The following is a 22853-nucleotide window of genomic DNA, read 5'->3' as shown; positions in this document are numbered from 1 at the left end:
CATGTACTTAATAGCATCTAGCATAAGTTATGTCGACAGTCTTACTGTGCACCTATGAAAAATTTATGAACGGAAAAAACTACTATTACCTCGAATGAGCGAAGGAAAGGAAACCCTACCTGTACTATGTACATTCATATAAAAACTTACAAAATTCACATATTTATGTCTCAAAAGTATCACAGTTAAAAAAATAATCGTTCTGGCTTTCTGGAAATGAGGAGCAAAGACGCGCTTAACTCAAGGTATCACTCTTCGCCTGACGTATATACACGCCATAAAAAGTGACCCCAGCACACCCTTATGACGTATGTGAACGTCATGGGCGCGTGTCACATATACACCGGAAATGTCTTTCCACCTTAACCTGAAGCCTGGCCAGCATCAGAGAAAATATCTGCACTGGTGTGGGCTAACTTCACGGCAGCCAGGAGGTTAAAAATGAAACAGGTATTGTTTAGAAGGGCCAGAGGAGAAATGCGAGCGAAGATAGTGGTGTTCTTCCGAAGAAGTGTGTGCAAGTGGAAATAGAGGAGGAGAGAAAGAACGACTATGTAGGAAACGGGAAGCACAAGGAAAGAGAGGAGGCAGAAAACCTAGAATAGGAAAGTGCGAAAAAAGAGGGAGCAACAGGTGAATTAGAAGAAATAGAACAAGAAGAGGAGAAGGAGGAAGAAGTTGAGGGAACGAAGATAGAAATGAATGAAATTAAGAAGTTGGGTAAAGGAACGGATGAGAGGGTAAATAGTACAGGAGGAGGGAGAAGGAAGAAATAGTGATGGTTCAGACTGTGATCATGTGGAAAACGGCAGCTTTTGGGTTTATGAAAGGGTAGAGAGGTGAAGAAGGCGAAAGAGCGAAAAGATTGCGGGAAAGAAAATAATGCGAAGTAAAAGGGTGGTGAATGAAGGGTACACAATGTGTTCCTTATGTATGGGGAGAATCCCTAGTTCGAGCACGGCCTTAATGCCAACGTTTCCTGTGAGGAACCCGTTATTACGGAGACACGTTCAGCAGGAGGAAGCTGTGGAGGAGCTGTGTGGGCTCTTCACACCCTCACGTGATTTCGGCGCAAGCCTTAGTGGCAGAAAGCAGAAGTGGCACCTGCAGCTATCTGAAGGTTGCTGTATTAAGAAATTTCCCGTCCTCTAAAGCGCAGTTCGCATACCGCGGCGAGAGACGTGCCCTGCTGCACAGCCTGCTCGTGTCTGCTGCCTTTCCTCGGAGGATGGCTCTTCTGCTCCTGGCAGCGGCTCTCTCTCTGGGTAAGTGCAGTTCCGGCTGGAGCAGCAACGTGCAGACAGCGAAGGAACTTTCATAGTATACTTCCAGCCTTGCTCTAAACAAAGGCCTATTTTGAAGGGCTATCAGAACCTCCTTTTCTTTGAGTGTAACACTGGATGGGGGCTATTTGTAGTCTAACATCGAGACAGAGCAAAAGGAAGAAAACAAAGGCTCATTGTGTTATCACTTCACAAGTACTTGAGAGAAACCGTGATTTGCATGCAGATTTGTAACCTTGTTCTACTCACTATGTAAAAAATGTGCTTGCTCTCCCAAACTACAAGATTGTATGTAAGAGTAATTTTACACAACTACTTGTTTTTTATTTAATTCTTTAATAGTGCTGCTCATCCCAGTATTGGGTGTCAGAGTGCTATGGTCGCATAGAGGCACAGTAACTCATGCACGTGTAAATCAATGTTTGTAAAATGTTACATAATACAATGAGGGTTATAACATAAGTTGTGGGAATCACATGTTATTAGTACCAGTACAGATTATATGTTAAGAGTGAAAGGAAACAGTTGGGAGAAACAAAGTCAGGATGTAAAATCTAAATTAGGGATTGTGGTTGTCTGTACAAATAAGATTTTATTACTTCCCAAAAGAACCCTGAGAATAACAACAGACTGAGAAAAACAATAAGGATATAAACCCTTGATTTACAGTTTTCATGCTGCTCCTTTGTGTTGGTAAATAGAACTTTGTGCTATATTAGAAGGCTTGCAAATTATGAGCTAGTAGTAACAAAACGGTCTCAGTGCCAAAAGCAGTAACCCACTGACCTAAAAAAATATCAATGGTCTTCTTTTTCCACAGTGTGCTTTGCAGCAGGCCCATTCACCCTCTGTGCTACTTTATGAGTGACAACTGTGACTAGTCAACACACAGATCTCTCCCAGAACTGTTAACCATTTGTTATCTTACTACTATTATAATCCCCTCAAAATTGTTGAGCACACGAGCTCCACAGATGGGGTCTTTATCCTGTAAAATATTTTAAAATACTCCTCCTTTGTGAGCAATTAAAATATAGGACATATTTACTTTCCCACATGGTCTTGTCAGCAATTTCTTTGCAGCAGATTTGTTTTACATAAATATATACGTTGACCACCAGAGCCTGAGTTTCATGCTCTGACCCTCATTACTCCACTCTCTTTCCTCTGGCACACCTTCACCACCCAATTTATGGGTTCCCAAAGTAAATTCTAGCACTGAAAGTTGTAATGTAGACATAATACACTTTATACATGTCATAGGCCTTTTATTATTTGTTTTAACTCTGATTTATGTGTGTGCATTTGGTATGGTTTAAATTGGCTGATTTGTGTTATTGCTCTGTGAAATCACAACCATGAGCATAGAAAAAAATGTACTGAAATGCAGCCAAGTGTACATGCTTACAATGTAGTTATCTGTCATAGCATGCTTGATTTGTTCCATCAAACGCATTATATTTAAAATGTGAATACTGTTAAAAACACAAAATGCAGAATATTTCAGGTTCAACGTTACACATTGTGCAAAATCCTGCTGATTTCTGAGGGCTTTCTGGAGTGAGGAAAGTGATTCTTAAATTACCAGTGACATGCGGGAGAACCCTGAGTAGGGGTAGGGGGGTCAGTGAATGTGGAGGCGTGGTTCAAAGGTGTAAAAAAAAGAACAACATATTATGTTAACATTTTTGTTGGTCTTCCACTCATATAAAATAATTCACATACATTAAATGAAAAAAGAAATGCAAGGTAACCTGATCAGCAGGAAATACATTATTAAACACAGTATAAGATACACGGCCACAGCATGAGAAAAATATTTATGTTTTGGGGGAAAAAAAGTATTTTCAAAATATGCATTTTAGTTTTACGAAATCAGAGTGTACCGACTGCAAACATTTTGCTACAAGTGTCCATTAAAAACAGGCACTCTAGAACTCAGCTGGTAACAAACTTACATTATCTCTCAAAAAGAATAAATCTTTTCCCTCCTAAAGCTTCAAGCACCTCCATCAATTACTGCGAAAATTGACTTCCAGACAGCCTTTACATTTGTAAAATAAACAATTGGCCAAGGTTACATTTTTTTTCACGCAGCAGGCATTCTCTTGAAAAGGCTTGGTTCTTTTTTCCCTGTCTGCCTCTCCCTTGACTTTACAGACTTGGAGACCCCTTTCCACTTCCCGGTTGTTCATTAATAGTAAGAGAAATGTTTTTGTTAGATTAAAAAGTCATGGGCATGTTGTTCCACACAAACCTCGCCCACTTCAATGCTCTGCTCTGTGCACATCGCCAATTCTTCAGTTCAGGAAACAGAGGCATGTGACCAGGATTACACAATTTCTCTAAATTGAAGAACTGTGACATCTCCTAGGTGTCCTGGGTCGACTGCCAAATACAGCAAAACTAGATCACAACTGTTTCCCATTCTGCATATCTTTGTGTGGGGGACAGACAAAACGCAGTGAAAAAGAGGTATAGGCTTTATGATCTTGAGTGCAATGTGTTGGGATATTGTGTGTGGGTGTTGGGGTGTTGGGGTGGGGGTGATGGAAGAAATTGTGAGTGGGAGCGGGGTCAAAGGCATGGTAACAAGTTGAAAATATAATGTAATTATTTTGTTGGATTTATGCCTAAAGGCAATTTCTTTTAAAACACTTAGGGGGTCATTACAGCATTAGCGGTAAAAGCCGCTTACCGCCGTGCAGAAGACCGCCAGTACACCGCCGCGGCCGCGGAAAGCCGCCACAGCTATTATGACCCACATCTCGGAATCCGCAGAAATTCAGACACCCACGCAACTCCGCCACACCAAAGGTCAGTGATAAACTGGCGAAAAAAAAAACTCCACCGTCACGCCAACAGAAACACTCCCATGCTATTACGACCCACGAATCCACACGGTGGTCTTTCAACCGCGGTATTCCATTGGCGGTACACACCGCCACGCTCAAAATACACACACATCTCCAAAACACCGCCACATTGGACAATTCAAAATACACACACCTGATACACATACAAACACCACTCCCACACACCCAACACAATAGAAAACACACACCCACATCACCCACAAACCCCTACGACCAAAAAATAGAGACGAAGGCGACAGAGAGAGCACAGCAATAGACAACCCCACCACACAGAGGCACACAACACCATCACCCACACAACATCCACGCACAAAACACCACACACCACTACACATCACCACACTCATCACCACAGACACCACCTCACTCATCACCTACACCACCCCATGGCACGCCAAAGACACCCCAGGTTTTCGGAGGAGGAGCTCAGGGTCATGGTGGAGGAAATCGTACGGTTAGAGCCACAGCTATTTGGCTCACAGGTGCAGCACACCTCTATAGCTAGGAAGATGGAGCTATGGCGAAGAATAGTCAACAGGGTCAACGCAGTGGGACAGCACCCAAGAAATCGGGAGGACATCAGGAAGAGGTGGAACGACCTACGGGGGAAGGTGCATTCCGTGGTCTCCAGGCACAACATCGCGGTACAGCGGACTGGCGGCGGACCCCCACCTCCTCCCCCACAACTAACAACATGGGAGGAGCAAGTCTTGACCATTACGCATCCAGAGGGCCTCGGAGGAGTCGGTGGAGGAATGGACACTGGTAAGTCAAATCTAAACTATCATATCCCCCACCCTACCTGCATGCTATCACACACCCCCACCCTCACCCCCTCCCCTATCACTCAAACTCCTCACTAATGTACTAATTACACAAACCACCCATCCCAGCACCAAGCCCTGCATGCAACAACAAAGCATGGACACCCATCACTAAAGCATGCCCACTGCACATACCCATAACACCCCCTAACCATCATCACACAAGCCCACACACACGAATGCTAGCACTGGGGTACACGCTCACCCACCAATTGCACACCATGAGACACACACATGCAATAATCATGCTTTTATACCCCTGCAGGACCACTACCTAATGTCACCAGACAGGAGGGTCCAGACATATCTACCCCACCCACAGAAGAGGCCCACAGTGATGACAGCAGCTCTGGCCAACTGGATCCAGATGACCAGCCCGGACCATCGTGGGCCTCGGGACAGTCGGTTCCCCTCGCACAGGCACAGCCCAACACTGACCTTCCACCCTCTGGTAACACCAGCACAGCACCCACCCAGCGGGCCCATACCTCCGTACCCAGGACATGTCAATCAGCTGTGTGTCCACCACTACAGGGAACCCAGGAAAACCCACCACCCCACCAACAGGGACCTGGGGGCAGTTGTAGTGGGCACACGGTCCAGGGGACGGAGACACAGGAACACAGGGGAACTGGGAAGGCTGCTGTGTGACAGTGGGTGGACAGGCCTAGGGAACCCACTCTCCACGAGGCCCTCTCCTCCATCATGGGAGCATACCACCACACCCAGGAGACGATGGCGACGGTCCTGGCCAAGTTTCAGGAGACCCAGCTCATGCAGGACGAACTGTATTTGGGGTTCAGGGAGGAGCTCAGAACCATCAGCTCCGCCCTGGGCACCATCGTAGGGGTGCTGAAGGACATACAGAAGACCATGAGGGACACCGTGGCACTCCAAGGGGCCCCTGACACTAGCCTGGACGATGAACTGCCCACCACCTCCGCTGGCGCTAATGGACAGGACGCCCCGCCACAGGACCACCACACCAGCACCCCACCCCCTGCAGACAGACAACCACCCCGCAAGCAGTCCGTGAGATCCAGGAACAGGACGGAGCAAGATGGCAAGACCCCCGCCAGGAAATGAGACTACCCTGATTGTCATCCCACTGTCCCACTTTGTTACTCTGTCCAGATTGGAACTGTTCCAGCTCTACTTCCTATGCCCATATGGGCAGTGCACCTGTGAGACTAATAGACTGGACTCTGCCATGGACATTCCTCCACCATCACCATTTTGCCACCCCCTCCAATAATTAGCACTTCAATAAACACCCTTGAACCACAAAACAATCTGGAGTCAGTCTGTGATTATGAAAATGTGTATTAACTATGACTATGGCCAAATCCGTTCGAAAATGTAATGTCAACATACCTATGTCACACATCACAAGTCCATGAAGGATGCAAGCAGATGACACACGTTGGTAACCACACCTGTGAAACCGTAATGGAAATGTACCACTCAGTTAGCAAATAATGCTTCAAATTGACAGACAGGACAGAGGTAGAAGTGTGAAAGTAAATGTAATAGTCAAAAAACTGTTCTCACCTGTGTGTCACTGGAAATATTGCTGTATGAGTCCCTGTTATCAATGTCTTCTTCCTCTGCTTCCTCCTCATCACTGTCCAGAGGCTCCACAGCTGGCACAACACCGTCATCTGGACCATCCTCCTGCATAAAAGGCACCTGGCGTCGCAAAGCAAGATTCTGAAGCATAGAGCAGGCGATGATGATCTGGCACACCTTCCTTGGTGAGTAGAATAGGGAACCACCTGTCATATGGAGGCACCTGAACCTGGCCTTCAGGAGGCCGAAGGTGCGTTCGATCACCCTCCTAGTCTGCCCATGGGCCTCATTGTAGAGTTCCTCTGCCCTGGTCCTAGGATTCCTCACTGGGGTCAGTAGCCATGACAGGTTGGGGTAACCAGAGTCCCCTAATAGCCACACACGGTGCCTCTGGAGTTGACCCATCACATAAGGGATGCTGCTATTCCGCAGGATGTAGGCGTCATGCACTGAGCCAGGGAACATAGCATTTACCTGCGAGATGTACTGGTCTGCCAAACATACCATCTGTACATTCATGGAATGATAACTCTTCCAGTTCCTGTACACCTGTTCACTCCTGTGGGTGGGGGGACCAAAGCCACATGGGTCCCATCAATGGCACTTATGATGTGAGGATGTGTCCAAGGGCATAGAAGTCACCTTTCACTGTAGCCAAATCCTCCACCTGAGGGAAAACGATGTAGCTCCTCACGTGTTTCAGCAGGGCAGGCAACACTCTGGACAATACGTTAGAAAACATAGGCTGGAACATCCCTGATGCCATGGCCACTGTTGTCTGAAATGACCCACTTGCTAGGAAATGGAGCACTGACAGCACCTGCACTTGATGGGGGATACCTGTGGGATGGCAGATTGGTGACATCAGATACAGATCTGGCTCCAACTGGGTACACAGTTCCTGGATTGTGGCACGGTCAAACCTGTAGGTGATGATTAAATGTCGCTCCTCCATTGTCAACAGGTCCACCAGAGGTCGGTACACCGGAGGATTCTGCCATCTCCTCACATGTCCCAGCTGACGGTGCCTAGGAAGGACAACAGCGACCACAGAGTCAACCAATTCTAAGGTATGTACTCACAGCTACACAGAACACGACACAAAATACAAAAATCTTCCAGTATGTGTGTTCAGTCCAGGCCTAGGTATGTGTGACGCAGTTGTAAATGAAGCCATGTGGGTCCCTGAAATGGCGGATGCCTGACCTCTAAACTGGGACAATGGGATGTGAGGTAACTGCGCTGGCGTTGTACACCGTCGCGGTAGGCAGTCGAAGACCGCAGCGCAATGCTGCTTTGGTTAACATTGGACCCTATGGGTCCCAGGAGCCAATGACGAAGTGCGCCGGCGGTGATGATAAGCACCGCCACGGACGTCACCGCCGCGGACGTGACCGCCATTTTCTATCTGTTCAATCACTCGATACCTGATCTTCAACAGGAGAGGACCTACACTGCAAGTGCTGCTGTCACCTCGGTCTGGAAGAGACAATGGGAGGACATTCGCCGCTGGAGCAAGAAGACAGCGGAGGCTCAGCTGGGGATTGCCTCCCAGCGTGGGAGGGGTGCCCGTCGCACCATGACCCCCCTGATATTCCGGATCCTGGCGGTGGCCTACCCGGAGTTGGATGGGCGCATGAGGGCATCACAGCAGACACAAGGGGTTGAGTACACTCACAATTTCATGACTTTGCGTGCAGTGGAGGGGTCTGGGTGGGGGAGGGCTGTGGGTTTCCCCAGGCCAGGGCGAGTTCCGTAGGCTAGGCCCCTCCGTAATGCAGGCAATGTGCCACTCCAACCCACCTCTGTAGAGTGCCAAAAACAGGTATACATGCCCCTGTGTCATCTATGTGGGCAGATGACACTCATAGGCAAGTAGGCCATATCCCAGGAACTGCATCTGTAGAGGCCTAGAGCACGGCGTAGTGCAGGGGGCTGCTGTGTCTGTATTGTCCGCCAACGGTAGCGGTAAGCCATACACTCAACCTGTCTTTTTTCTGTTTCCCCAACCCTTTTTGTGCTCTCCCTGTTCTTTTGTGCATCAGCATCATCAGGCGGAGGTACCGGGGGACCGGAGCACGAGGGGGCTGCTTCCCACATGGCCATGGAGGGCCACACCACGGACTCCGAATACACCAGTGGGACGGAGGGCGAGGGGAGCACCACAGCAGTCAGCGGATCAGCAAACAGCTACACGGACTGGTCCTCCGATGGGAGCTCACTTGTGGTGGTGGCACCATCTGTGCCCCCCACTTCTACAGGTACAGCCGCCACCCCCCTACCAGCACCGCCCTCCCAGCAGCCCCTCAGCCTTCGCCCCGTGCCTGCTCATCCAGGAGGGTGGGCATCACCTTCGCCCCAGGCACCTCAGCCCCTGCCCCTGTCACCCCAGCTGTCCTCAGTGAGGAGGCCATTGACCTCGTCAGGTCACTCACTGTTGGGCAGTCTACCATTGTGAATGCCATCCAGGGTGTAGAAAGGGAGTTGCAACACACTAATGCATTCCTGGAAGGCATTCATTCTGGTCAGGCTGCCCATCATCGAGCCCTGCAATCTCTGGCCTCAGCACTGATGGCAGCCATTGTCCCTGTGTCTAGCCTCCCCCCTCCAACTTCCTCCACCCAGACCCAATCCCCTGTACCCCAGCCTATCCCAGGCACACCATCAGACCAGCCTGCACACACCTCACCACACAAGGGCAGCTCAGGCAAACATAAGCACCACACATCCCACAGGCACTCACACAAGCATCACCCACATACAGACACAGCAACATCCACTGCCTCCACTGTGTCCCCCTCCTCGTCATCTCCCTCCTCCCTCCCAGTCTCGTCTACACTCTCACCTGCATGCACTACCACAACAGCCACTAGGACTCGCACCAGAACACCCAGCACCACACCCCGCTGACCTGCACTCACCACCCCACTACCATTTACACGTCCCCTGTGTCCTCTCCCAGTGTGTCTGTGACGCCCCCTCCCAAAATACACAAACGCGGGCACACACACACCCAACATCCATCCACCTCACGACAGCCTCCAGAACATGCACCTGCACCCAAATCACCAAAAGTTACACCTCCTACAACCACCTCCTCTTCCTCCACTCCCAGACCCCCTCCAGCTACCTGTCCCAGCCTTGCAGACTGTCTTTAAAAAGTAAAATGTGTGCAAATTCGACTTTGGAATTAAAGGTACTTCAAAAATGATAATCTACCTAATTAGGTTGAGAATAGCAGTGCGCATGCGCTGCTTTTTACAACGTGTTGGTATCTATGTGGGGTTTTAACCATGCTCATGTCACGTCCATCATTTTCATTCGTTTGTGGGCTTGCCTTTTCAAATCTCCTTGATTTTATTTGAGAGAGGCATGCAAACGTCATGCCTTTTATGGTGTTTTGCCCTTCTCGAGAGCACCGGGCAACTACTGAAAACATACGCAGCTCCTTGTTTTCAGCATGGTTTCTGGATTACTTTTTCTTTTTATCTCGTACACAGCACGAGCGCGCTCAGCAGTATTGGAGTTATTTGCAAGCCGACCAGTTTACTTCTATTTTATTTCTGTTTTTTGTTGTTTCTGTCACAGATGAACGTAAATGCATTTGTAAAATTGTCTGGCAGCTCGAGTCTTCAAAGCAATGCACATACTTTAACCAACGCGTTTCATCTCTTATACAGTAACTTTAGCAGTGTGGTGACAAAATAAGCAGATACACACATAAAAGGTTGCTTTTAAAAATACATTCATGTGGAACGGGACATCAAACAAAGTATAATGTTATATTGTAGCAACCGTAATAAATCGCAGCTCAAAATAAGCAGTTAAACACACACAAAGGTTGTCTTTAATGTGGCAGAGCTTTCTTTGAGATTGGTTTTGAATGCACAAGAAAGCGCATAGTTACTTTTCCAGTTGGCTAGTAATTTTATGATAGTGGTATAGTATAGCATGATGTGCCATGTCATATTCTTGTGAATAGAAGCTGTTTTTTTTACACAATATAACGAAACATACATAACTTAAAAGCACCAACGCGACCTTTAAAATAAAACACAGCAGCAACAAATTGTTAACCTTTCTAGTCATTATCTAAAAGGAAAATGTTTCCATTACAATAGCTTTACACCGCAAGGTTATAGTAACGCATTCACACTTTTGGGTGCACAAAGGTGTCTGGGCTGGTGTGAAAGCTTTGAAAAGCATTCTATGTGCTTCAACAGGGATCAGAATGGTACAAGGCACCGTGGGAATTGCCCTTTGCATTTGTTTAGGGCACATCACTCAATGTGTATTGAGCATTTGGTGCTGCACCAAAAATAAGGATCTTTACTACAAGGCTCATTTTCTCTTTTTTATACCGTTCTGTTTCCTGTCAGATCACAAGGAGTACTTTTCAAACCTTTTACGCCAGCCCAGACTCCTTGGAGCACCCTTGTTTCTTTTTTTTTTTTTAAAGGGAGTGAATGCATTTCAATAAGCTTGCGGTGTAAAGCTAGTGTAAAGGCCACGTTTGTCTTTTAGGTAATTACTATCAACATTTAAAAATTTGTTCCTGCTTTCTGTTTGATTTTAAGGTTGCATTGGGGCATCTCAGTTATGCATGTTTTGTTATATTATGTAAAAAAACTGCTTCTTTTCACAAGAATATGACGTCACATCAGGCTACAACATACCACTATCACAAAATTACTCACCAACTGGAAAACTAACTATGCTGTCACAAAATGCCAGTCCCGAAACCATAAAGTGCTATGATGTCGCAGTGCTTTCTTCCGCCTACACAGGCATCTCAAAAGAAAGGACTGCTACATTGTAGCGCTTTATTATGTTTGCTACAATGTAACATTGTTTTTTGTTTGATGTTGGGGTTGCACGCAAATGTATTTTTAGAAGGAAATGTTTGGCGAGCTGAAAAGAAAGCTCAGAGGGGACAAAATAGGCAGGCAAGTACAAACAAAGGTTGCCTATAAAATTATATATGTGCGTAACTGTGACATTAAATTAAAACATTTTTTATAGTCTAGCAAAGGTAATAAAGCGCTATAGTGTAACAGCGCTTTCTTTTGATGTTGCTTTGGAACATGTACTTGTCATGCTTTGCACTCACGTTGCTGAATATAAATACTGCTTTTTTCCAGGTAGTAGCACACTTAATAAAGCGCTACATGTTATGGTTGTTTGTTTTAATCACACTATGATCGCGGCGCGCAGCAGAAGGTAGGCAGAGGTTCCCTGTGCCTCTCCCACGCTTGGCTAAAACGGCGAGATACTGTTTAATAGAATTTTAATGTTAATGTAAATTGTGAAACATTGAATCTGATGAATTGAAATTGAATCCTTATTGCACTTTGCACTTTGTACCTGAAGGAGCTAGAAGCTCGATTTTAATTTAAAGAAAACTCATTTTTAAATGTCTGCGTAGAATTCGTTGGCAAAGAGATATTTGTGAATACTGAGTATATTTTTACGGCGACCTAGGCATATAAGTAATAGGTCACGGGGAAAACCAGGAAATAGCACAGCCCACTCTCGATATAAGGCGGAAAAATCCGCCGCCATTTTGGGGGTTAGCACTCTAGCTTTTACTGCTAGAGAGCTATTTAATCACACTATGATCGCGGCGCGCAGCGGAAGGTAGGCAGAGGTTCCCTGTGCCTCTCCCACGCTTGGCTAAAACGGCGAGATACTGTTTAATTGAATTTTAATGTTAATGTAAATTGTGAAACATTGAATCTGATGAATTGAAATTGAATCCTTATTGCACTTTGCACTTTGTACCTGAAGGAGCTAGACGCTCGATTTTAATTTAAAGAAAACTCGTTTTTAAATGTCTGCGTAGAATTCGTTGGCAAAGAGATATTTGTGAATACTGAGTATATTTTTACGGCGACCTAGGCATATAAGTAATAGGTCACGGGGAAAACCAGGAAATAGCACAGCCCACTCTCGATACAAGGCGGAAAAATCCGCTGCCATTTTGGGGGTTAGCACTCTAGCTTTTACTGCTAGAGAGCTATTTAATCACACTATGATCGCGGCGCGCAGCGGAAGATAGGCAGAGGTTCCCTGTGCCTCTCCCACGCTTGGCTAAAACGGCGAGATACTGTTTAATTGAATTTTAATGTTAATGTAAATTGTGAAACATTGAATCTGATGAATTGAAATTGAATCCTTATTGCACTTTGCACTTTGTACCTGAAGGAGCTAGACGCTCGATTTTAATTTAAAGAAAACTCGTTTTTAAATGTCTGCGTAGAATTAGTTGGCAAAGAGATATTTGTGAATACTGAGTATATTTTTACGGCGACCTAGGCATATAAGTAATAGGTCACGGGGAAAACCAGGAAATAGCACAGCCCACTCTTGATACAAGGCGGAAAAATCCGCCGCCATTTTGGGGGTTAGCACTCTAGCTTTTACTGCTAGAGAGCTATTTAATCACACTATGATCGCGGCGCGCAGCGGAAGGTAGGCAGAGGTTCCCTGTGCCTCTCCCACGCTTGGCTAAAACGGCGAGATACTGTTTAATTGAATTTTAATGTTAATGTAAATTGTGAAACATTGAATCTGATGAATTGAAATTGAATCCTTATTGCACTTTGCACTTTGTACCTGAAGGAGCTAGACGCTCGATTTTAATTTAAAGAAAACTTGTTTTTAAATGTCTGCGTAGAATTCGTTGGCAAAGAGATATTTGTGAATACTGAGTATATTTTTACGGCGACCTAGGCATATAAGTAATAGGTCACGGGGAAAACCAGGAAATAGCACAGCCCACTCTCTTTTTTTTTTTTTTTTTTTTTTAAACTTTTCTTTTATTGTTAATAACACAATATGATACAGAGTCAGTGGGATCAGGGTCCCGTCAATCGGGAGTAATTACACATCAGTGATATTAGGAAACCGAAGAAGAAGAAGAAAGAAAAAGAAAACTCGTAAGGCACAAACAAGGTATCAGTCATAATATAAAAACTTGAGGTAGAGTTCACTTCCAACATATTTTAGGCTATGTGGGGGGGTTTAAAGAGGGTAAAGATATGAGGGTAAAGGGTAGGTTGTACCTGTTCAGACGAAAGGACCGGGGAGTGCCACCCTGGGAAGCGAGGGATGTTGCTGCACGGATAATGGGTGTTGCAGCTCATGTCAACTCTGTAGTCAGTATCAGTTGGGACCAGGTGACTAGCTGACGACATGGGGAAAAGAATCTACCATGGAGGTCTGTTTGGAGCGTTGCTGGAAGGCGACGTTCGGACTCTAGTGGGTGTTTTAGAAAGGGACGTGGGGATAAGGGGCGAGAGGGAGAGAGAAAGAGAATGAGAGAGGATAGAGAGTAAGAAAGAGGAAAAAGGAGAAAAGAAAAAGAAACAGTAGGAAAAGGGAGAGGGAGAAGGGGAAGAAGAGGAATGAAAAGAAAGAGTGGGAGAGGAGAAAAGGATAGAAAAGAGAGGAAGAGAAGGGGAGATAAGGAGGGGGGAGAGGGGGGAAAATACAGAGGGAGGGGGAGGTACGGGAGCGAGGGGGAGAGTGGGGAAGAGACGCATGTGGGGGAGGGGAGGGAGAGGGAAGGGAGAAGGGAAAAGTGGTGGTTCCGGGTAGGGCACTATTGCCCCCTTGTGAGGAAGGGAGCCCATACCTGTAGGAATAATTGAGCTTGGTCTTGTAAGTTATAGATGATCCGTTCATGCATAGCAGTGCGGATCATGGCTGTAATCCATTCCTCCGGGCTTGGGGGGGTTTCTGACCGCCAGTGTCTGAGTATGCAAATTTTTGCAGTAGCTAACGCTGTGTGCAACAGTCGCTTGTGTGGTCTAGGGAGGTCTGGTAGGGAGGTCGTATCTTGCAGAAGTATAAGGGCAGGAGGAAGTGGTGACGGAAGTGACATTACTTCAGCCAGAGTGGAGCTCACAGCATCCCAGAGTGGTCTTACTGTTGTACAGTTTACTAAGATATGTATCAGGTCACAGGATGTTTCTGGACATCGCCAGCATTTCGCATGCGGGAGGAGTCCGGTCCTATGCAGTTTCGCTGGGGACCAGTGCCATTCATGTAAGATTTTAAAGAGGCAGAATTTCAAGCGTGCTTCCCGGGTGCCTCTGTCTAGTGTCTCTAGGGTAGCTTCCCAATCGTCTGGGTCTAGATCCTGCTGCAGCCTGGTTTGCCACCGTAGACGTAGTTTGTCCATTAGCGGTTGGGAGTAAAGCCGTCGGATAATTAGATCATATAGACCCGACATTACTCCCTTGCATTGTCCCCATTGCTGCAGGTAAGCCACTATCGGTGAGGGAAGGGATCCCCGCTGTGGAGGTATATTCCCTTGGGAGAGACAATGCTTGAGTTGCATGTATCTCCATTCCTGGTTCGGGTGTAGGCCGAACTCCTCCCGTAGCTTGGGAAATGGTTTGAGCACGTCGTTCTCCAGAACCTGTGAGAGGGTAAGGATGCCTGCCTGTTTCCATTGCGGCCAATGGAGTACCTCGCCACCTATGCGTAGGCCACTGTTGTGCCACAGGGGCGCTTGGGCATGTATAAGGGGGTGGACCCCAAACAGTCGGTGGGCCCTTTGCCAGGATGCCCTGGTCGCCGCCAGGATAGGATTCACTGAGTTAGAGGCTGGGAGGTCTGCACGGTAGGGTCCACCGAGTCCTTCGTTCGCAGTCAGGAGTCGTTTTTCCACTGCTATCCACAAGGGGGGATCTGGTATATTCAACAGTGTATTGGATAACTGAGACATTTGGAGGGCTAAAGAATAGTGTTCCACTGATGGGAGTCCCATTCCCCCGTTTATGCGGAGGGCCAAAAGCTTGGCTGGTGATAGCCGCGGTCACATAGTGCCCCACACGAGTGATCTAATAAGTGCATCAATGCCTCTTAGTGTGGAGAGGGGCACTTGTAAGGGCTGGAGACCTAGGATATAGGTGAAACGGGGTACCGTCACCATTCTAACCGCTTGTACTCTGCCCCACATGGAAAGGCCTAACTGGGTCCATTTCGCAAAGTCCAGTTTCGTCCGCGTGATGAGAGGATCAATGTTGTCCGCAACCATGTGTGCCAGTCCGGGGTTAACGAGCACTCCTAGGTATTTAAGGCGTTTTGGCGCCCACCGGAATGGGTAGCCTAGGAGTGCCGCTTTTGTGGTTACTCGCGATAGCGGAAGTGCCTCACTTTTGTCCCAGTTAATACGGTATCCCGATAGGGCTGCGAAGTCCTCGATTACCTCTAATAGGGCCGGAATGGATCTTTCCAGGTCCGTGAGTGTTAAGAGGATATCGTCAGCATAGAGGTATATCTTGGAGGTGCCTTCGGGTAGTGGTAGGCCGGTTATGGAGGGGGAGGACCGGATGGCTGCCGCCAAGGGCTCCATCGCTAAAAGGAACAGGAGAGGTGAAAGGGGGCACCCCTGCCGTGTACCCTTTCGGATAGGGAAAGGGTCTGAGAGGAAGCCTCCGCAGTTGACTCTGGCCGCGGGTTGGTCATAGAGCAGTCGTACCATGGAGATAAATTTGTTGCCTAGGCCAAATCTCTCTAAGGCTGCAAATAGGTAGGGCCATTCTATGCGGTCGAACGCTTTTTCGGCGTCTAAGGACAGGGCCAGCGCCGACTCCGGGGAGTCTCTGGCCGCCCATAAGGTATGGCATAGGGTTCGTAGGTGGTTCCTAGACGTGCGGCCCGGTACAAACCCCACCTGTGTATAGTGTATTAAGGACGGGATTACTTTACGTAGTCTGTTTGCCAGGACGCTTGCTAGAATTTTGATGTCCCCGTTTAGTAGAGAGATGGGTCGGTAGCTGCTGCATAATAAAGGATCTCTCCCAGGCTTCGGTATGACAGCTATTGTGGCATTGTTGGATATGGCCCCTAATGTCTGTGTTTCGCAGGCTTCATTGAGGGCTTCGCATAGGATATCAATCGCCTCTGCCCCTACCCATTTGTAAAATTCTGCAGGGTATCCATCCTCTCCGGGTGATTTGTGGTACGGGAGGTCAGAGATGACTTTATCTATCTCCTGTCTGCTTATTTCCCCTTCTAATAGGCTACGGCCCTCGTTTGTTAGGGAGGGGAGGTCTAGCTTCTTTAAAAAGGTGGTAGCTTGCGCTAGGTTAGTCGTGGTTTCCGGCGTGTAAAGGTGTCTATAAAATTGGGCAAATTCGTTTGCAATGGCCTGCGGGTGGGTCAGTATGTCCCCGGAGGGAGAGTGAATGGCTGGGATGGCTAGGGCGGCAGCTCTTTGACGGAGTTGGGCTGCGAGCAGTCGTCCCGCCTTCTCACCCTGTTCATAGTGTCTCCCTTGGAGTCTCTGTAATGCGAATTCGGCCTGGGTGGTGTATAACTCATTAAGGGCCATTTGTGCTTGCTCTAAACTTCGGCGGCCTGGAAGGGAGGGGTGTGCCGTGTATTGTCTGGTTAGTCGGCGTATGTCGAGTTCCAGAGCCGCTTGTTGCTCTTTTCTGTCTTTGTTCGCTATCGCCGCATCCCGCATGAGCTGTCCCCGTATCGAGGCTTTGGCTGCAGCCCACAGAGTTCGACTCGAATCAACCGTACCAAGGTTGTCTTGGGCGAAAGTGGTCGCATGGTCCTGTAGCTGCAACTTACCTTGGGGGGATCCATATCGATGGATCGCTAATCTCCAGGGTTTTCGGCCCGGGGATACCAGGCCTAAGCGGATGGCTATAAGGACTGGGGAGTGGTCTGATAGGCCTCTCTCCAGTATATCGTCCTCCACGATGTTGGCCATAAGATTGTGGGATAGGAGAAAGTAATCGATCCGTGATTGGGTACCGTGCACCGGCGAGAGAAAGGTAAATTCTCTGTCCGTTGGGTGAGTCAGCCTCCAGTGGTCAACCAAACCGTTATCTGCGAGTATATCAGACTGGATGGCCCTGTCTGCGTTGTTACTCGTGTCTAGAGGCCCTGTCCTGTCCAATGCTGCGTCCCTTGCTAGGTTCCAGTCTCCTCCTATAACGTAACGGGGTGCCCCTATCTCGGTTAGAAGTCGATTGAGTTGGAGAAAGAAGAGGCGTTTGGGACCTGTTGGTGCATAAACTGATCCCACACACAATGTTGAGTCCCCTATTTTCAGCTTGGTAAATATGTATCGGCCCTCAGGGTCTGTCCACGATTTGACGACCGTGAAAGGGAGGGTTTTGCGTAAGAGGATCGCCACCCCGCTTTTTCTTGGGGCATTCTCTATATCGGGTGAGGGTGGAGTGCAACTAAACAAGACGGTTCCCACCCATTCACGTCGTAATCTATCAGATTCAAGACTGTCTAGGTGTGTCTCTTGCAATAAGGCAATATCTGCCTGCTTAGAATTAAGGTAGGATAGGACTTTCTTCCGTTTGATAAAGTGGGTAAGGCCGTTTACGTTCCATGATATCACCCTGAGGGGAACCACCGGTGCTCCCATCTGGTTGGGTATCCTTGTTTCCTGTGTCCCCCCCACCCGGGGGTATGAGCTCGGGGGAGTGGGGTGGACTCTGTGAACTGAAGAGGATGTCGGGGAGAGGGAAGGGGGGGAATGGTAGGTGGCGGGCGCGTTGGATACGAAGAGGAGTTGAAAAGAGAATAAAGAGAAGACAGTGGGGGGAGAAGAAATAAAATAAAAATAAAAAAATAAAAAAAGAAGGTAAAGAGGGGGAGACCGGGATACAAATCCCGAAGTGCACGAACTTTGACCGGCGGGTCTAAAACCTAGGCCGAATGAGCTTCGACGCCCGGACAGCGGGCCCCGCGCCGGGGGGGAAGGAGGGGGGGTGGCGCCCACGGGGCGCCCCAGACCTCCGCGTGGGTGCATCCAATTATGTCGGGGGGGTGTGGAATGTGTTTGTGACCAGAGGATGGGGGGAGGAGGGGAGGGCGCATGTTGGCCGCGTCCCTTTGCGGGGGGGGGGGATGGAGGAAGCGCGAGGAAAGGACAGGGGCAAGTATTGTTGTTACTAAGGTTGCTTCCCCTTGGTTATTCTGAGGGGTTGTGGCATGTATATGCTCTGGGACTTGGCATCTGTGGTCTGTTCTGCTTTGCACCAACGCCCATCATTATGTCACTATTGCGTTTGTTAGTAGATCGGGGTCTAGAGCTCAAAACCCAGTTCAGAATCATTTTGCCCCAGCCCTGCCAGGGCAAGCCAGTAGTGTGCAAGGGTATTGCGTCAGTTCCCATATTTTCCAGAGGACGTTATGGGTCCTGATTCTAGATGGGAGAAGTGATACGGGACATGGAAAGTGTTACCCGGCATGAAAGGGAGGGACGTTGAGAAACAAAAGTAAAGGTAATCGGGGGCCAACAAAAACTATCACACAATCCGAACAGTCTGAGCAGTCCGAGGCGGTTAAAGCCTTCTGGGGGGGGGGGGGGCGGTTCTCCGTGGTTCCATGTTTGAGGAGTGTACATTAAAGTAGAGTACTCATCATGTCTCTATGTCTGGGCTTTTTCCATCAAAGTTCCAATGTTTCCTGCAACGTTTCTATGGCAGTCTGTGGTTGTAGATATCGAGAGCTTGTAGGAAAACTGTGTCCATGTTGGTTTCAGGTAGTAGGCACCTAGGGTTTCAAAGGGGATCGGGACTTGTCTCTGTCTGGCAGTTGTGTGTGCATCGCCACCGCCTGTAGGACTTGGCCCCTGTCATCAAAACTTTTTGTTAACCTCTCCAGGTCTCTGCCCCTGGTTTGGGGGTCTGTGGTAGGTCTTCCGTCGGTGTCCAGAGCAATTTCCGATTGGCCCATTCCCCTGGTTTGGTTCTGTGTGTCTTGGGGGGGTTGGGTTGTTAGTTCCATGGATTGTGTCGGATCATGCAGCCCCTCTAGGAATGACTTCAAATCCTCTGGGTCATAGAAGGTTCGTGACTCTCCGTTCTTAGTTATCCACATCCTGGCTGGCTTGAAGAGGCCGAATTTAACGTCCAGATGGCGAAGGCGAGGGCGGAAGGAGAGAAAGGCTCTTCTTCGATCTGCTGTTTCTTTGGAGAAGTCTGCTGAAAGGCGGATTTCGAGGGGACCGAGCCGGAGTGGGCCTTGCCTTCGGGACATCTGTAGCAATTGACGGACCTGCCCGTGCCGGAGGAAGCAGGCTATGATTGGACGAGGACGATCTTGTCCGTTTTGTCTCTTGAGACCAAGTCTATGCGCTCTTTGAAATTCCAGAGGGGGGTCAAATGTTACGTCGGCTAGTTTGGGAAGCGTGTCTCGCAGGTAAGAGAGGATATCTGTACCCTCAATGCCTTCCGGAAATCCGAGGAAGCGGATGTTGTTTCTGCGGCTTCGGTCCTCAAGGTCGGTTAACTTGCTGCGAAGGTACAAGAGTTCCTGATCTCTGTCAGTCTGTGAGACCACTTGACTTTCCACGGCCGCAACTCGATGGTCCAGTCCGGAGATTTGTGACTGGAAGCCCGCTATTTCCAAGCGCATGGATCTCGTTTCCGCTGTTAATGCTGACATGGCAATGTCCATACCTTCCAGTTTGCGGCCTACTGCCGATATCTCCTGCAGTATACGATCCATTGATGCTCCTTGAGTATTGTCTGACATGGTGTCGTGTGAGGGGGGCGGAGAGGCTGCGGGAGCAGGATATTTCTGTTGACGCAGGGCTTCAGAGAAGAGTAGTTGGCGAGCGGGTTTACACGGTGCTTTACCCGCCGTCTTGCCTCTGGGCATTGCAGGTTTCTCCCTGCAGGTGGGGATCCAAGGGGGTGCCTGTTCGTGTCTCAATGAGGGCGATCAGCGTGGGCGGAAGAGGAGAGAGGGTGGCAGGTGGGGTTCAGAGTTCAGGGGGGTACCTCTCTAAATGGCCTCCTGGGGGGGCTGTCATTGGTGTATATGTACGAGGGGAAGGATCACGGTGTTGGCTCTATAGCGTTCAACGTCACGCAGGGCTGTTCCGTGGAGAGAGGGGTTGTTTTGGAGCCGAGCTGAGGTCCGATGTTACTCCTGACCCTCTTTGCTCTTCATGCCTCGTCAGTTCCTGTTATTATGGTATTGCTTCTTTTGTTGTTATGTTTGTGTTGATCGTTTTCCTTTCTCTTTTTTCCTTTTCTCCTCTTTTTTTTTTTTTTTTTTTTGTTTTCTTACTCTTTGCCCCCTCTTGTGCTTGCCTCTCTTTTTATTAGGTAGTTTGCTCCTTTACTCTTTGCCTTCTCCTCTTCCTTTCGTCTTCCTCCTCTCTCCGCTCGTTGTTATATTCCTCTCTCTCCCTCCCCACTCCCGGCCCCTCTCACATTTATCCACCACCCTCCTCTCCGTACGTCTCTCACCCTCTCTGACTCACCAGCTCGGCTCTCATCTCTCCAACCTCTTCGGGGCCTCTGTCATTTCTCAGGGGGTCTTCTCTGGAGCAGGTAAGGCTGGGAGGGTGGGGGCAGCCGTCCGTTGCGCTCCGCTGGTGGTGAGGCCTCTTGTCGCCGATCCCGTCACCCCCTTCAGAAAGGGGGAGGGTGGAAAGGCACTGGGAGACGCGTCGTTGTTGTTCCGGGCCCTGATGGTGGTCGGCTCCGTTCGCCCCCTTCGGCAGCTATCGATCAGGAGGGAGGGAGGGGTCAGGCGGCGTCCCGGCCTGTTGCCGGCTCCGGGAGCCGCAGTTGAGCCGCTGTCAAGGCGCGGGCAGGGACGAAGGACGCGCTCTCTCCCACTTCAGGCTTTAGCGAGGGACGCGTCTCTCCGTGTCGGGGTGATTCCACACTCGAGGCCGCGGCTCAAGGGCCTGCCGTAGGCCTCAGGCCTCCTCCCCTCGCTCCGTTCGGCGCCTCCGGGGAGGGCGCTCCCCCCACGTCATGGACGTCGGTCGTTCACTGTCTCCAACTCCTACGTCGGCCCCCGCCGCGTTCGGGGGTCCCGTGGAGCGCCCCCAGCGCCGCCGCCACCGCCGCGTGGCCCGCCGCCGTGCGGAGCTCGGCTCTCAGGCGGCCATCATGGATCGCGGCCAGACCACGCCCCAGCACAGCCCACTCTCGATACAAGGCGGAAAAATCTGCCGCCATTTTGGGGGTTAGCACTCTAGCTTTTACTGCTAGAGAGCTACTTAATCACACTATGATCGCGGCGCGCAGCGGAAGGTAGGCAGAGGTTCCCTGTGCCTCTCCCACGCTTGGCTAAAACGGCGAGATACTGTTTAATTGAATTTTAATGTTAATGTAAATTGTGAAACATTGAATCTGATGAATTGAAATTGAATCCTTATTGCACTTTGCACTTTGTTCCTGAAGGAAATAGAAGTTCGATTTTAATTTAAAGAAAACTGGTTTTTAAATGTCTGCGTAGAATTCGTTGGCAATGAGATATTTGTGAATACTGAGTATATTTTTACGGCAACCTAGGCATATAAGTAATAGGTCACGGGGAAAACCAGGAAATAGCACAGCCCACTCTCGATACAAGGCGGAAAAATCCGCCGCCATTTTGGGGGTTAGCACTCTAGCTTTTACTGCTAGAGAGCTATTTAATCACACTATGATCGCGGCGCGCAGCGGGCGCGCCGCTGGCGCGCCAAAGGCAAGCCCATCTGTGCCCGTCCGCGCCAGAACGAGCCAAGAGCCAAGAAATTATGCCAGAGTCCTAACAGAAAAGGTAGTTATCACTTACTCCAAAGATGAATTACCCCTCCTTAACAATAAATCTCATGCACTGTATAGTAAAAGCCTAGACCCACATAGGGGCAAATTTAAATGCCCCAGGTGCGCATGGTCTCTCAAAACGCACACAGATTATCTACAAGCAGAGAATTCTGATAAATTATCAATTTTCCTAGTTAATTGCCGCTCATTAGGAGCTCATATAATGGATATTCATCTTTTAATTGAACAAATTAAACCCCTGGCCTTGTTTCTAACAGAAAACTGGTTGGATGAAAGCTCTGCTCCAGATGTCGCTATGGCCCTTCCCACAGGATATAAGATCAGCAGAGTGGGCAGACCTAGTAGAGGGGGAGGCATTGCAGTCATTTTCAGAGACACGTGTAAGATCAATACCGCTTCCTCCCTAATTAAAGACTGCGAGAGTATGTCTTTCTCCATCAATGTGAACCCTCACTACACCCTTTCGGGTGTTTTGATTTACCGTCCACCTGGTCCCATGGGAGATTTCATAATGTCACTGGCAGAAAACATTTCACAACTAATATACACTAAATCAAACTTCTTAGTGCTGGAGGATTTTAATCTACATGCTGAAAATACAGATAATGCTTCCACTAAGATGCTGATAGCAGACATGAATGCATGTGACTTAAGACAACTTATTCAAGGACCTACTCATGTTAAGGGTCATACACTTGATCTGGTTTTCTCTAATGACCCAAGTATAAAATTTCTATC

At 48.5% G+C, this 22853-nt stretch overlaps 1 protein-coding gene across 2 annotated transcripts in view; it reads left to right on the top strand.

Annotated features, from left to right (window-relative positions):
- Positions 1-987: 987 nt before the first annotated feature.
- Positions 988-22853, top strand: part of LOC138304332 (integrin alpha-M-like) — a 628283-nt gene continuing 606417 nt past the window's right edge. The window contains exon 1 of one of the 2 annotated variants that reach the window (XM_069244296.1): positions 988-1265. In XM_069244296.1, the coding sequence (XP_069100397.1) occupies positions 1229-1265 (37 nt within the window). In that variant the 5' untranslated portion in view covers positions 988-1228. The remainder of the gene's footprint in view (positions 1266-22853) is intronic. The other variant, XM_069244297.1, reaches the window with a different exon arrangement.

Source organism: Pleurodeles waltl, chromosome 7, assembly GCF_031143425.1.
Source record: "Pleurodeles waltl isolate 20211129_DDA chromosome 7, aPleWal1.hap1.20221129, whole genome shotgun sequence".
Classification (NCBI taxonomy): Eukaryota; Metazoa; Chordata; class Amphibia; order Caudata; family Salamandridae; genus Pleurodeles; species Pleurodeles waltl.
This window is presented reverse-complemented; position numbering and strand designations above follow the sequence as displayed.